The 14,271-nt window shown below is 33.9% G+C and overlaps 1 protein-coding gene across 2 annotated transcripts in view; it reads left to right on the top strand.

Annotated features, from left to right (window-relative positions):
- The first annotated feature begins 321 nt into the window (after window positions 1–321).
- The window catches only part of LOC115438835 (glucosidase 2 subunit beta-like), a 479,883-nt gene continuing 465,933 nt past the window's right edge, over window positions 322–14,271 (top strand). For both annotated transcript variants that reach the window (XM_030162688.1, XM_030162687.1), the window contains exons 1-3: window positions 322–507; window positions 800–916; window positions 4,546–4,641. In XM_030162688.1, the coding sequence (XP_030018548.1) occupies window positions 408–507; window positions 800–916; window positions 4,546–4,641 (313 nt within the window). In that variant the 5' untranslated portion in view covers window positions 322–407. The remainder of the gene's footprint in view (window positions 508–799; window positions 917–4,545; window positions 4,642–14,271) is intronic.

Here is a 14,271-nt window from a genome sequence, read left to right as displayed (position 1 = left end):
CACAGAATATTTTACATTACAAATATATAGAAATACATGTAAGTAAAAATATTAGGAAGAAAAAAAAAAAAAAATAGAAATTGCTCGAGGTATAAATAGAAATTATACAAATTAAATAAGATCATACACTGCAGTCACACACTCATTTCCTCTGGGTCATAAATGTACACGCGTCAGAATCATAACACGAACATGTGTGTTTTGTTTCCCTACGTCATAGGCCAAACTCACCTCCAATTGGTCGAACGGATTTCCGGGTCTAACTAACAGCCAATAAGAATCCCCGATAACGTCACATGACCGCATATTTCAGGAAGTGCTAACACTGCCAGGGTGAATGTTTGGAGCATATCATGAGTTTAAACCTCGTCTGAGCGGGATTTTCTGAATAAAGAGGGAAGCAGTGTATGACATTTCCCTCTGACATGCGGTTCCACATTATTATCGCCGCTGTCTTTTGGTCAGACTTGGTGGAATTGCGGAAAATAAGAGGAATATCTTCGTCGTGTAAGTTAACTGAGCCCCGGTTGCAGCTAGCTTAATGCTAACTGGACATACTAGTAAATAAGACAACATGGCTATTGGAACGTTAGCAGCTCTGTCTCATCATAACAAACGTGTTTTCAGGACTTGTCATTGTTGTAATATTTTAATTTTAGTATTGTAGCATGTAGGTTTCAGCATTTCAACACAGACTGTGAACTTCAGCTGTGACCTCAACCAGCTTCAGCCTTGATTTGGTTCAATATGTTCAAGGGCATCAACCTGGTTTAATGTTTAATATGTTTATTTTGGACAGATAAGAGATTCTACAAAGAGAGGAAGTCCTTTCTGTGCATTGATGGGTCTAAACTCATCCCATTTGAGCAGGTGAATGATGACTACTGCGACTGTGAAGATGGATCAGATGAACCAGGTAGAGAAACCACCCACTGACACTGATACTGATACAGGAGCGAGAAATGATGTAAATTAGGGGTTACCAATCCTGGTCCTCGAGGGCCGGTATCCTGCATGTTTTAGATATTTCCCGCTACTGACACACCTGATTTAAATGATAAGCCTATCATCAAGTAAGTAAGTAAATTTTATTTATAGAGCAGTTTTCACAGACAGAGTCATAACATGCTTTATCAAATCAAAATCAAATCAAATTGACAGAAACCCAACAGAATCCTCCAGGAACAAACACTTGTGACTGGTGACCGTGGTGAGGAAAAACTTCTCTTTAACGGGCAGAAACCTTGAGCAGACCCAGACTCCTGAAGGATGGCCGTCTGCCTTGAGCAGTTGGGGTTAAAGAGTGAGAGTAGAGGAGGAGAAAAGAGAGAGCGATAGAGATACAGAGAGACTGGGGGAGAGGGGGAGAGGGGGAGAGGGAGGAGGTAGGGGGAGACACATGGAGTACATGTAACACTGTAAAGTAGCAACTTTACATTGCGAAAAACAAATAAAACTACAAATAAAATACAATTAGAATACCTGTAAAACACAATAAAATACCATTAAAAACAGTTTAAAATATGATGAATACATAAAGTGCAATGAACAAGCTCTGTAGAAGCCTGATAACGGCCGTCAGGTGTGTTATAGGGATGATTACCGGTATAACGATAAACCACGGTAAAATTCCCGATGGTTAGTATTACCGTTTAAATTCTAATTATCATGATGATCGTGTTTGATTACTGCACTTTGAAAACTCACGGTACTGCACATTTCCTGGAGAAGCAGCATCTATCTATCTATCGATCTATCGATCAATCGATCTATCTATCTGTATTTTTTATATATACTTCTTGGATTTTTTTTTTGCCACTTATGGGTAAGGAACCAAATATGGTAACTTCATAGACCTTGATTTTCTACATAACAAAAAAAAAAAAACCCTCACAAAAGTAATAAAGTGTTTTTATGTTCTCCAATACCACACTAAGGTTTAAATTTGGAATTTCAGAGTATTTCTATGAGTGAACTGTAAAGGGTTAATAAAGCACAGCACTTGAAAAAATGAAAGTACAACAATATTTTCCAGAATATATAACACTTCAGAAAACACAAGATGGTGACATTTGGAAAAAAAAAAAAAAAAGCTGATATTTCAGAGGAAACAAAACATTTTGGATACACAACACTTAAGAAGAAACATGTTTCAGAAAATACAGCAATAAAAGGTGAAAATATAGCATTTAAGAACAACACAAAACACACTGACATTTCAGAAAAAACAGCGTAACTTTTGTGTTTTTTTCTACCTGTTTTTTCTTTGCACTTGTTTCATGGTGCTACTTTTAACTGTGAAATATCTATCTATCTATCTATCTATCTATCTATCTATCTATCTATCTATCTATCTATCTATCTATCTATCTATCTATCTATCTATCTATCTATCTATCTATCTATCTATCTATCTATCTATCTCACATAATTTTTAGCTTACAAATTAAATTGGATAAGAATATGTCCATAAACATCCACAAATGTCTGTAGAAATAGATGTTTTACTCATTTATAGGTATTTGCTGGAGCACATTTTTGCATTTTAAGACTCATTTTTGCAGCACTCTGTTGCACAGATTAAAATATTTGTTAGAAAAGTAAATGTGTAGATATATTAATATAGAATTAGCCTCTTTTTTCATTATTCATTTAATATATATTCTCACAATTTTGCAGGTATTCTAACTGGGTATATGCATATCATCCTGAGACCCAGGAAATTAAAAGTTTGGGCTTTGTTAATTTTTTTTTGACAATGTTTGTTATTTTATTACCTCCGCCAGGAGGTATTGTGATCACTTTGCTTTGTGTGTTTGTTTGTTTGAACTTTACGGGAAAACTGTTCCAACCATCTTTGCCAAATTGTACCCACAGATAGGCCTAGGCTATGGGACCAACCCATTAAATTTTGGGCCAAGTAGGCCAAAGTTCAAGGTCACAGCAAGGTCACAACATCTACAATTTTCCTCTCTCTCATCATTGAGCAATTTTCTAAAATTCATAAAAAATTCAAAACGACTCCGATTAGCCTCCAATTTGATCCACCTGTAGCTTATAACAATATGTTGTATCTGGCACGAAATTGTCCACATCCACTGTGGAATGTCGACTCTGTGGACATTTACATTTAACATTGAAAATCCCATTTTACGACACATTTTTCATTAGAACTCAACAAATATTGATTGGAATTTAATTACCATGTTTGACTGCAGTTTTTCTGCTGTATGGAACAACCTGGAAACTGTTTAATTTAAAAAGAAATAGTCGATCCACACATGCGCACTATTCGGGGTGCTTGGCGGAGGTTTGCGTTCTCTGAACACTTGTTTATTTATTGATTGATCTGTAACACACAAACTTCTCGCAAAACTCACTAGAATTTCAGAAAAAAACAACATTATTATAGTCAATCACAGCAACTGCATTAGGAGATACAAAAATATTTAAACATTTAACTGATTAACCTTTATGTTTTTGGCCTGAGGGGGGAAGATGGAGAACATGCAAACAAGGGATGTCCGATAATATCAGCCCACCAATATTATCGGCCCAATATTGGCATAAAAATGTAATATCGGTGAATATCGTTATGGTTTTTTTACCTATCATTAAAACCGATAAAATAATGCCTTGATTTCACCGGCATTTACTGACGCGTAAATGAAGCATTGTTTGTAAAAGAAATGTGCAGTTTTCAAAATTGTACAGTAGAGTTGCCACACTGTAATAGACTAATGGAGGGAGGGAGAGAAAATAAATAAATATGGCATTTTTTCCACATCTTAAGCTGAAGTATGTATTCTTTGCACAGACAGTGTTTACATTTTGAAAGCCTTGTTGCATTTGAGAATGCATCCAATGGGGTATCACAATAAAATTAGGCATGATGTGTTAATTCCATGACAGGAGATATGCGATGTTACCTAAAATTAGTTTAATATCCCACATATATCGGCAGCGGTATCGGTAGATATCGGAATCGGAAATTAAGCATTGGACAATATCGGCATATTGGTTTTTGGCAAAAAAAAGGCAATATCGGACGTCCCTAATGCAAACACGTAGAATTGTTGTATTTTACACTTCAAAATAGCATTTTGGTGATAAATTTGAACTGTTGGAACTGAAACTCCATCTCAAAACAACGGCACGGCTGGTTTTCTTCAAAATAATTTCACGAGATGATGTGTTCAGACTCTTGGAATCACTGTAAAATTAGCCTCAAGCAGCTGCAAGTTACACACTGAACTCAACTGAAGAGTAACTCAACTAGTTTTCATTAAATCCACAGTTGGAACCAGTGCATTTTATCAGGAACTGGATGCAATTTCCACCAGCGCGTGTGCAACATTAAAAGTCATTTAGAAATCTTAGACACACCCACGTATCTTTATGTGAAATTTTTACCACTTCGTCCCCATTACATTAAAATCAATTCTCTCAGCGGTTTCATTGTGGATCTTAGCTTGTTTTTTTTTTTTTTTTTTTCTGTTTGAGATATTATGATGCGATGCTAACCTCTGTTCCTGACCCGTGTAGGCACCTCAGCCTGTCCTCGTGGCCGATTCTACTGCACAAATCTGGGTTTCCGCCCACACTACATCCCATCATCACGAGTCAACGATGGCATCTGTGGTAAGGTTCTCTATGTTGCATGGTGCTGCTTTAAATAGAATTCTCTTGAGAGGAGACCTTCATCAACTTTGCAGAAGCTTTTGAGGCACTAGATAAGCAATCAGACTTATCAGGCTCCAGGTTGTAATATTATTCATTAGTTTTTAAATTTCACTTTGTTAATTTATTTTATTTAGTTTTTAGTTAGTTTGAATAATTTTTTTTTTGTAGTTATTCGTTTTGAAATTGCTTAGTTTCAGTTAAGTTTTTATTGCTGTTAGCGTGTGGTTTTGTAATGTGGGTGTTTTATCAGAGAAATAAAAAAAAACAAATAATAAAACTCAACAAAACCCCGAACAACTTTAAGAATTAACTTAAGACAGATGTGAAACCATGCAGATCTTATCTTATCTTTTCTTATCTTATCTTACATTATTTTGCTTTACTTTTACTTTTACTTTACCTTATCTCTTATCTTATCTTACGTTATTTTACTTACTTTACCTTGTCTTATCTTATCTTATCTTACCTTACCTTACCTTATTTTACTTTATTTTACTTTATCTTATCTTACCTTACCTTATTTTACTTTATTTTACTTTATCTTATCTTACCTTACCTTATTTTACTTTACTTTATCTTATCTTATCTTATCTTATCTTATCTTATCTTATCTTATCTTATCTTATCTTATCTTATCTTATCTTATCTTATCTTATCTTATCATATCTCATCTTATCTTATCTCATCATATCTTATCTTATCTTATCTTATCTTATCTTATCTTATCTTACATTATTTTACTTTACTTTTACTTTACCTTATCTCTTATCTTATCTTACCTTATTTTACTTTACTTTACCTTATCTTATCTTATCTTATTTTACTTTACTTTACTTTACTTTATCTTATCTTACCTTACCTTATTTTACTTTACTTTAAATTATCTTATCTTATCTTACTTTACTTTACTTTATCTTATCTTACCTTATTGTACTTTATCTTACCTTATCTTATCTTATCTTATCTTATCTTATCTTATCTTATCTTATCTTATCTTATCTTATCTTACTTTACTTTACTTTACTTTATCTTATCTTACCTTATTTTACTTTATCTTATCTTATCTTATCTTATCTTACATTATTTTGCTTTACTTTTACTTTTACTTTACCTTATCTCTTATCTTATCTTACGTTATTTTACTTACTTTACCTTGTCTTATCTTATCTTATCTTACCTTACCTTACCTTATTTTACTTTATTTTACTTTATCTTATCTTACCTTACCTTATTTTACTTTATTTTACTTTATCTTATCTTACCTTACCTTATTTTACTTTACTTTATCTTATCTTATCTTATCTTATCTTATCTTATCTTATCTTATCATATCTCATCTTATCTTATCTCATCATATCTTATCTTATCTTATCTTATCTTATCTTACATTATTTTACTTTACTTTTACTTTACCTTATCTCTTATCTTATCTTACCTTATTTTACTTTACTTTACCTTATCTTATCTTATCTTATTTTACTTTACTTTACTTTACTTTATCTTATCTTACCTTATTTTACTTTACTTTAAATTATCTTATCTTATCTTACTTTACTTTACTTTATCTTATCTTACCTTATTTTACTTTATCTTATCTTATCTTATCTTATCTTATCTTATCTTATCTTATCTTATCTTATCTTATCTTATCTTACTTTACTTTACTTTATCTTATCTTACCTTATTTTACTTTATCTTATCTTATCTTATCTTATCTTATCTTATCTTATCTTATCTTATCTTATCTTATCTTATCTTATCTTATCTTATCTTATCTTACCTTAATCTGCAGAACGACATAACTCTGAAAACACAATCAGCTGGTTTTGTAAATTATAAATTATATAGTTTGAATGAGCTTAATTTTTTTGTTTCTTTAGTAATGCCCAATTTTTCGTTTGAACATGTTTTTTCACATTGTTCCGAATGTATGATTTATTTTAAATATTCATAAAAATTCAACCATTCGCTCAATAAGAAAACTTTTAAAACGTGCTGATAGAATAGACCTTGTTCTTTCCATAGACATCTGAGCATGCTCAGTCCACCCCCCCGCCACCTGTGGAATGGGGGTAAAACACAGATCAGTGAGTGAGACTGAATTGCTATAAAAATAGAAGTTTTTTTTTTTTTTTACACAATTTTCCTTGTGTTTCATTTCTTTTTACTGTTGTTTGCAGTGTTGTCATGATTTTCCGTTATTTCTTTTACTGTGTTTCTACTGAATTTTTACCGTGTAACTGCTTTTTGGGGTTCAACCAGGTGCCAAAAAGCTGTGGACTGATTTAGAAAAAAAGAGCCCCAAAACAAAAACAACTGGGACAAAATTCAAGTACTTGTTGTTTAGTGTGTTCCAGTTCATAGTTCATGTTCAACATCCTAAATTTGTTATTGATGCACATTCTGAGTGTCTTATTTAGTAAAAACCTGTCAAACTTCAATTCCTCTTATTGTTAGGGGAGGCAAGGGGTATTATTTTTGGTTCGGTTTGTTTGTTTGTTTATACTCTAGCAGCAAAACTATTGGTTGAATTTATACCAAACTGGGTTTGTAGATTGCCAGTGACCCAGAATAGATCTCACTACATTTTGGGAACAATTGGTCAAAGTTAAAAAAATTGTTGTGAATTTTTAAAATCTTTTTTTTCTCATTTACTTATAATGGGTGAAATTTCAAATGTCTATGAAAACATCAATTTTGTTTCAATTTCCTTCAAACTTGGCACATATATAGAGGCAACTGATATGATGACATCAGCACATGCATAGACATGATGACATCAGCTGGATCGATGCCAAAATAAGCTACAATATGTGCGAGGGGCGGGGTTTATTGTGCCTGGAACCACTGGTTCTACCCTTTTTTGACCCTAAAACACACAGTAAAGCAAAACCACTGAAGAAAAGGAACACAAGCACATACTCACAGCAGCTTTTCTGACACTGAAACAGATGCATTATTTCACTGCAATAAGGGGTTCAAGCACAGGTGTCAAACATGCGGCCCGGGGGCCAAATCTGGCCCGCCAAAGGGTCCAATCCAGCCCGCAGGATGAATTTGTGAAAAATTGCAAAAATTATACTGAAGATATTAATAACACTGGGTCACAAATTATGTTTTTTGCAAGTTGTCGAGGTTTTTTCAACTGAATTAGGACCATTTTGCACCGCTAAATCCAAAAATGACATCTGTTTTTCTCAATCAGGTCAGGTTTTTTTGCTAATTTGATTTTGAAAAATTTGATCTTCTCACAAAATTGATTACATTTTTTTTACTTTATCAGTTGATTTTTTTATATAGTTCTCACCCAAAATAGGTTTTAAGAGGAAAAAAAATCATTTTCTAACAGGATTCCTGTTAGGTACAATGGTGTATTCACCGCAGATGTAGCAGAATACGTCAGGCTTATTTTTGCCAGATCTTCTAGTCGAAGCCATTTCATTCACCTGTAATATTAAAAAAAACATTAATCATAAATTGGCAAAAGTAAAATCTTCAGAACTCATTTATTGCAAGAAATATGAAATAATTTTGTATCATATGATGTGAAAATGCCCATAAATGTAAGCAAAAATGTTAAAAAGCCAATAAGTAGCATAGTTCAGAAAGTTGACCTGATTGAGCAAAATGAATGTGATTTTTGGATTCAGCACACCAAAATTATCCTAAATCAGCTCAAAAAACTGAAACAATATATTTGTTGTTGACCAGTGTAATCAGTGATGTCAAAATCATTTTAATTCAGGTTCCACATACAGACACATACAGTCCAATTAAATTTCAAGAGGGTCAGACCAGTAAAATATTATCATAATAACCTATAAATAATGACAATTTCAAATTTTCTCTTTGTTTTTTGGGGTAAAAAAGTGAAATTACATGACAATGTTTACATTACCAAACTATACATTTACAAAAAATGTGAATAACCTGAACAAATATGAACAAACGGAAGTGTCTTAAGAAAAGTAAATGCAGTTTTACCAATATTCTGCCTGTTACTAAATGTTTTGTGTGATTGTAATGCACATGTGTAAATGATAAACTGATAAACCGAGGCAGAATATTGTTAAAATTGCACTTGCACAATTCAAGTTGTTCATGTTATTCAGATTTTTCGGAAACTTTGTCGATGTAAACCTGATCATAATAGAATTTTACTTTTTTTACTGTTATTATTTTACTGGTCCGACCCACTTGAGATCAAATTTAGCCGAATGTGGCCCCTGAACTAAAATGAGTCTGACACGCCTGGGTTAAAGGGTTAAACCAGGGGTGTCAAACATGTGGCCTGGGGGCCAAATGCGGCCCACGAAAGGGTTCAGTCCGGCCCTTGGGGTGTTTTTGCCAAGTCAAAAATTCTACAGTGTTGAATTGAATTAAGCAAAAAAAAAAAAAAAAAAATTAGCTTGAATTAAGGAAAAAATGTTGAATTAAGCAAAAAAAAAAAAAAAATCTTCAATTAAGTATGTGACGGCCCCGCACCTTCCGGGCACTAGGGGCACTGTCAGTTTTCTTTTGCAGACGGTGATTTCATGATGGGTAACACCTGTGGCAGCCAAGGCCTGCCTATTTAAGCAGCTCGCCCGGGATGATCATTGGCTCTCTGGCTGGCTCTCTGGCTGGCTCTCTGGTTCTCGGGCTCTCTGGTTCTCGGGCTCTCTGGTTCGGCCTGGTCTACACGCTCTCTGTCGGGTCTGGTCTCGGTGCTGCTGGCTGTCTGGTCTGGTCCTGCTCTGCCCTGCTTTGCTCCTCCTGGCTGGCGTTTCTGCAGCATTCTATGTTTTTGTTATTATTAATTTATTTAATAAATCTTTGTTACTTTTTCACCACCTCCGTCTCCATTCTGGTCACCACCTCAGAGCCGGGTTGTGACAAGTAAAAAACTAAATCTTAAATTTAGCAAAAAATCTTGAATTAAGCAAAGATCTTGAATTAACAACTTCAAATTTGTTTCTTTGTTTTAGTGCAAAAAATAACATTAAATTATGAAAATATTTACATTTACAAACTATCCTGTACCAATAAAATGTGAATAACCTGAACAAATATGAACAACCTGAAATGTCTAAAGAAAATTAAGCACAATTTGAACTATTTTCTGCCTGTTCCTCAGTGTTTAGTGTCTTTGTAGATCTGATCCATAATGCACATGTTGAAATGACAAGTTGAGGCAGAATATTGTTAAAATTGCACTTATTTTTCCCAAGAAATTTCAGTTTTCTCAGGTTATTCACATCTTTTTCGTTTGGATAGTTTATAAAAGTAAGTATTTTCATAATTTAATGTTTTTTTTTCTTTACCCTAAAACAAAGACAAAAATTTGGAGTTGTCATTATTTATATATTATGTTATTTTTTTATCGGTCCGGCCCACTTCAGACCAAATTTAGCTGAACGTGGCCCCTGAACTAAAATGAGTCTGACACGCCTGGGTTAAAGGGTTAAACCAGGGGTGTCAAACATGCGGCCCGGGGGCCAAATGCGGCCCACGAAAGGGTTCAGTCCGGCCCTTGGGATGTTTTTGCCAAGTCAAAAATTCCACAGTCTTGAATTGAATTAAGCAAAAAAAAAAAAAAAAAAAATTAGCTTGAATTAAGGAAAAAATGTTGAATCAAGCAACAAAAATCTTCAATTACGTAAAAAGCAAAATCTTAATTTAAGCAAAAATTCTTGAATTAATCAAAGATCTTGAATTAACAACTTCAAATTTGTTTCTTTGTTTTAGTGCAAAAAATAACATTAAATTATGAAAATATTGACATTTACAAAGTATCCTGTACCAATAAAATGTGAATAACCTGAACAAATATGAACAACCTGAAATGTCTAAAGAAAATTCAGCACAATTTTAACTCTTTTCTGCCTGTTACTCAGTGTTTACATTTACATTTACATTTATGCATTTGGCAGATGCTTTTTTTCCAAAGCGACTTACAGGGGAAAACCAATCAAATCCCTCAGTCAATCAAATTTTATTTATATAGCGTCAGATCACAACAAAAAGTTATTTCATGACACTGTTTAGTGTCTTTGTAGATCTGATCCATAATGCACATGTTGAAATGACAAGTTGAGGCAGGATATTGTTAAAATGGCACTTATTTTTCCCAAGGAATTTCAGTTTTTTCAGGTTATTCACATCTTTTTTGTTTGGATAGTTTATAAAAGTAAGTATTTTCATAATTTAATGTTTTTTTTTTCTTCATCCTAAAACAAAGAACAAACAATTTATATATTATTATGTTATTTTTTTATCGGTCCGGCCCACTTCAGACCAAATTTAGCTGAACGTGGCCCCTGAACTAAAATGAGTTTGACACCCCTGGGTTAAAGGGTTAAACAATACAATATGGTTCTTTGTTTTTAGGAAACCAAGTGTTTAAGTACCTTCGCTTATAACAGTTCGATCAACATCATTTATTTATATTTTATTGTATTGTATGCTATGTGTTTGTGTTTCTTCCATTGTGTGTTTTGTAGACACGGCTGGGAAGTAATATTTTACATATTGGTGGAAAACCGCTGCTGCTTTTCATGTCCAAACAAACAGATGAAGCAGGCACACAATGTGTCCAACAGATGCATCTGGACGTTTTCACTCTGTCTCATCGCTGTGTTTTGCCAAAAAAGCCTCCTGTCGTGTATTTCTCAGGGCCTATAAACACTGCCTACACCGAATGCCCAAAAAGGTAGTTTTTTCAGCCTTTCTCATTCACAGTCGCTCTCCACTTTGGATAAAATCAATACAATTGGTTGTCGACCACCTCCTCTGTCACCTCAGCAGCACTTTGGGAGTAAAAGCATTGAAGGAATGACCAATAAAAGCCTGCTTCTCCATCCCCTCCCTCCTTTTTTTTTTTTTTTCTCTACCTTCCCTGCATTGAATAGAGCCACTTCATCACTTCTCTTTATAAACTAGTGGTTGAGGAATTTTCATTAGCTTCTTTTCTAATGGTCTTGTTCCACTCATCACCAATGGGATTTTGGATAAATGAGAAATTTCACACTGTGCCCACTCTATTGGGTAAAAGCCTGATCTGAGCACTTAATAACTGAGCTGCTGATCTTTTCAAGTGGCTGGTCTCAAGACACTTGTGAACCTGAAGGAGATACTATGAAGCAGAAAAATCTCGCATCGAAAACATCTGGATTCGAATAAACCACGTTCAGCTTAGCCTTTAATCGTGGTCTTAAATGGGTCGAATTGCATTTACAGATTAATTTCATATGTGGTTAATGTTAGATCCTGTTGACTATATCTAATGACACTTGAAAATAATGGAACAAACTACATTTTCAGTGATTAATGCATGACTTGAGGTGATTGAATGTACGGTTTCCCATTGTTCATTATCGGTTTATGTGACTAAGTCATAACGGGACAAAATTTAATTAACCCTTTCATGCACAGTGGTCACTCCAGCGGACAGTTATTTTACAGCTGTTCTCTTGTATATTCATGGGTTTTGTTGTTTTAGTTCCATATCAGCCAACACAGTGGACACTTATGCAACATCCCATACACTGACATTTATACCAATACTGTAACTATGCTGTTCTTGATAAACCTGATCTAGAGTAACATGTTTAAGTGTAAATCAAGTGCTTGTTATTGTTGTAAGTCTGTAATTAACTTTTTTTTTTAAAGTTGTCGTTTTTTTCATGTAGAAATAAGTTACTACTCAAAAATCACCAAATTCACCCAAAAATTACCCTAAAGCCTACTAAAAATTACTCAAAAACCACCTATAAATCACCCAAAAATGACCCCAAAACCACCTAAAAATTACTCAAAAATCACCTAAAAACCATCCAAAAATTACCACAAAAACACCAAGAAACCACATAAACACCACCTAAAAATCATGCAAAAAAACACCTAAAAATCACCCAAAAATTACCCAAAAACCACCCAAAAATTACCCAAAAACCACCTAAAAATCACCCCAAAATGACCCCAAAACCACCTAAAAACTACCCAAAAATGACCCAAAAATCACTTAAAAATCATCCAAAAATTACCCAAAAACCTTCCAAAAATTACCCAAAAACCACCCAAAAATTACCCGAAAACAACCTAAAAATTACCCAAAAACCACCTAAAAGCCACCCAAAATTACCCCCAAACCACCTAAAAATCACCCAAAAATGACCCAAAAGCCACCTAAAAATCACCCAAAAATTACCCAAAACCACCTAAAAATCATCCAAAAATTACCCAAAAACCACCCAAAAATTACCCGAAAACAACCTAAAAATCACCCAAAAATGACTCAAAAACCGCCTAAAAGCCTCCCAAAAACCACCTAAAAACCATCCAAAAATTACCCAAAAACCACTTAAAAACCACCCAAAAATTACCCAAAAACCACCTAAAAACCATCCAAAAATTACCCAAAAACCACCTAAAAACCATCCAAAAATTACCCAAAAACCACCAAAAATCCACCCAAAAACCACCCCAAAACCACCAAAAAACTTGTCAAAAACCACCTTTCCTTTTTGCATATTATCTCCATGAAGTGAGTGACTGGTATTAGCATGTTAAAATGTGAGAAAACTTCAGATTAGTAGCATTAAAAATGTCTGGTAAAGGTTCATACTGTCTTCCACATAGAATTTTTGTAGATAATTCATTTATCAGACAAACTAGTAAAGCAGGTAAAGAAACAACTACCCCTGTCTGAGAAATGAAGGACCTATAATAAGCATTAAAAATGTTTTTATTTCATAGTTTTCACACACTCTATCAGTAAATACATGTTTCTTTGCTTCAAAAATTCAATGCATGATGTAGACATTTTTGCAACTCAAAAGAAAATTTTCTTAGGCATGTTTTTTTCATGCCTAAAGAGGAATAAAAACACTCAGGAAAAAAAATCTTGATTAAGGTTCTCATAATTCATGCATGAAAGGGTTAAAATCACAGTTACCTTATGCAAATTTATTAGTGCAAAAATTAGCACAAAAGTAGTTCAAGTCTAGGTCTGTGTGGTCTCTGCAAAAAATCTTACAATAGTGTTTTGAGGTAGAATCACTTACTTAAAAAAAAAAAAAAAAGAAAAAATCTTAACAAGTGATGCCAGGCACAACAAACCCTGCCCCTCTCACATATTTTGCCCATTATAAGCATTAGCATTATAAGTGTGATGATTGACCATGTGGAGGAGGAAACACACCAGGAGGCTGGAATAATCTTCACCGCAGTATGATTTATTTACAGTGTTTGCCCATGTGACATCGCCGATTGAGCTGTGTTAGTGAAAAAAAAACAAAAAAAACTAAAAAAAGAAAAAAACTCAACTAATTGATGAAAAACAGCATGACAAAACATAAGGAAAATCAGTCTTAAACCACAGAAAATAAAGCTCAGCCCATGGCTAAGGGCAGCCAGCTTCAGTGACCTGCTTCCCTCAAGCAGAGCCACACTTCTCCTCGAGGACCTTCTACTCCAGGCTTTTTATACCCGTTGCCCCTCCCACATGAACAAACCAATCCCCAATGTTCAGTTTACCTTTCAATTAACATTTACCAGAATATTACTGATATCTTGACCTATACCTCATTTCACTACTTATATTTAATA

The sequence above is a fragment of the Sphaeramia orbicularis genome, chromosome 18 (assembly GCF_902148855.1).
Source record: "Sphaeramia orbicularis chromosome 18, fSphaOr1.1, whole genome shotgun sequence".
NCBI classification, from domain to species: Eukaryota; Metazoa; Chordata; class Actinopteri; order Kurtiformes; family Apogonidae; genus Sphaeramia; species Sphaeramia orbicularis.
This window is presented reverse-complemented; position numbering and strand designations above follow the sequence as displayed.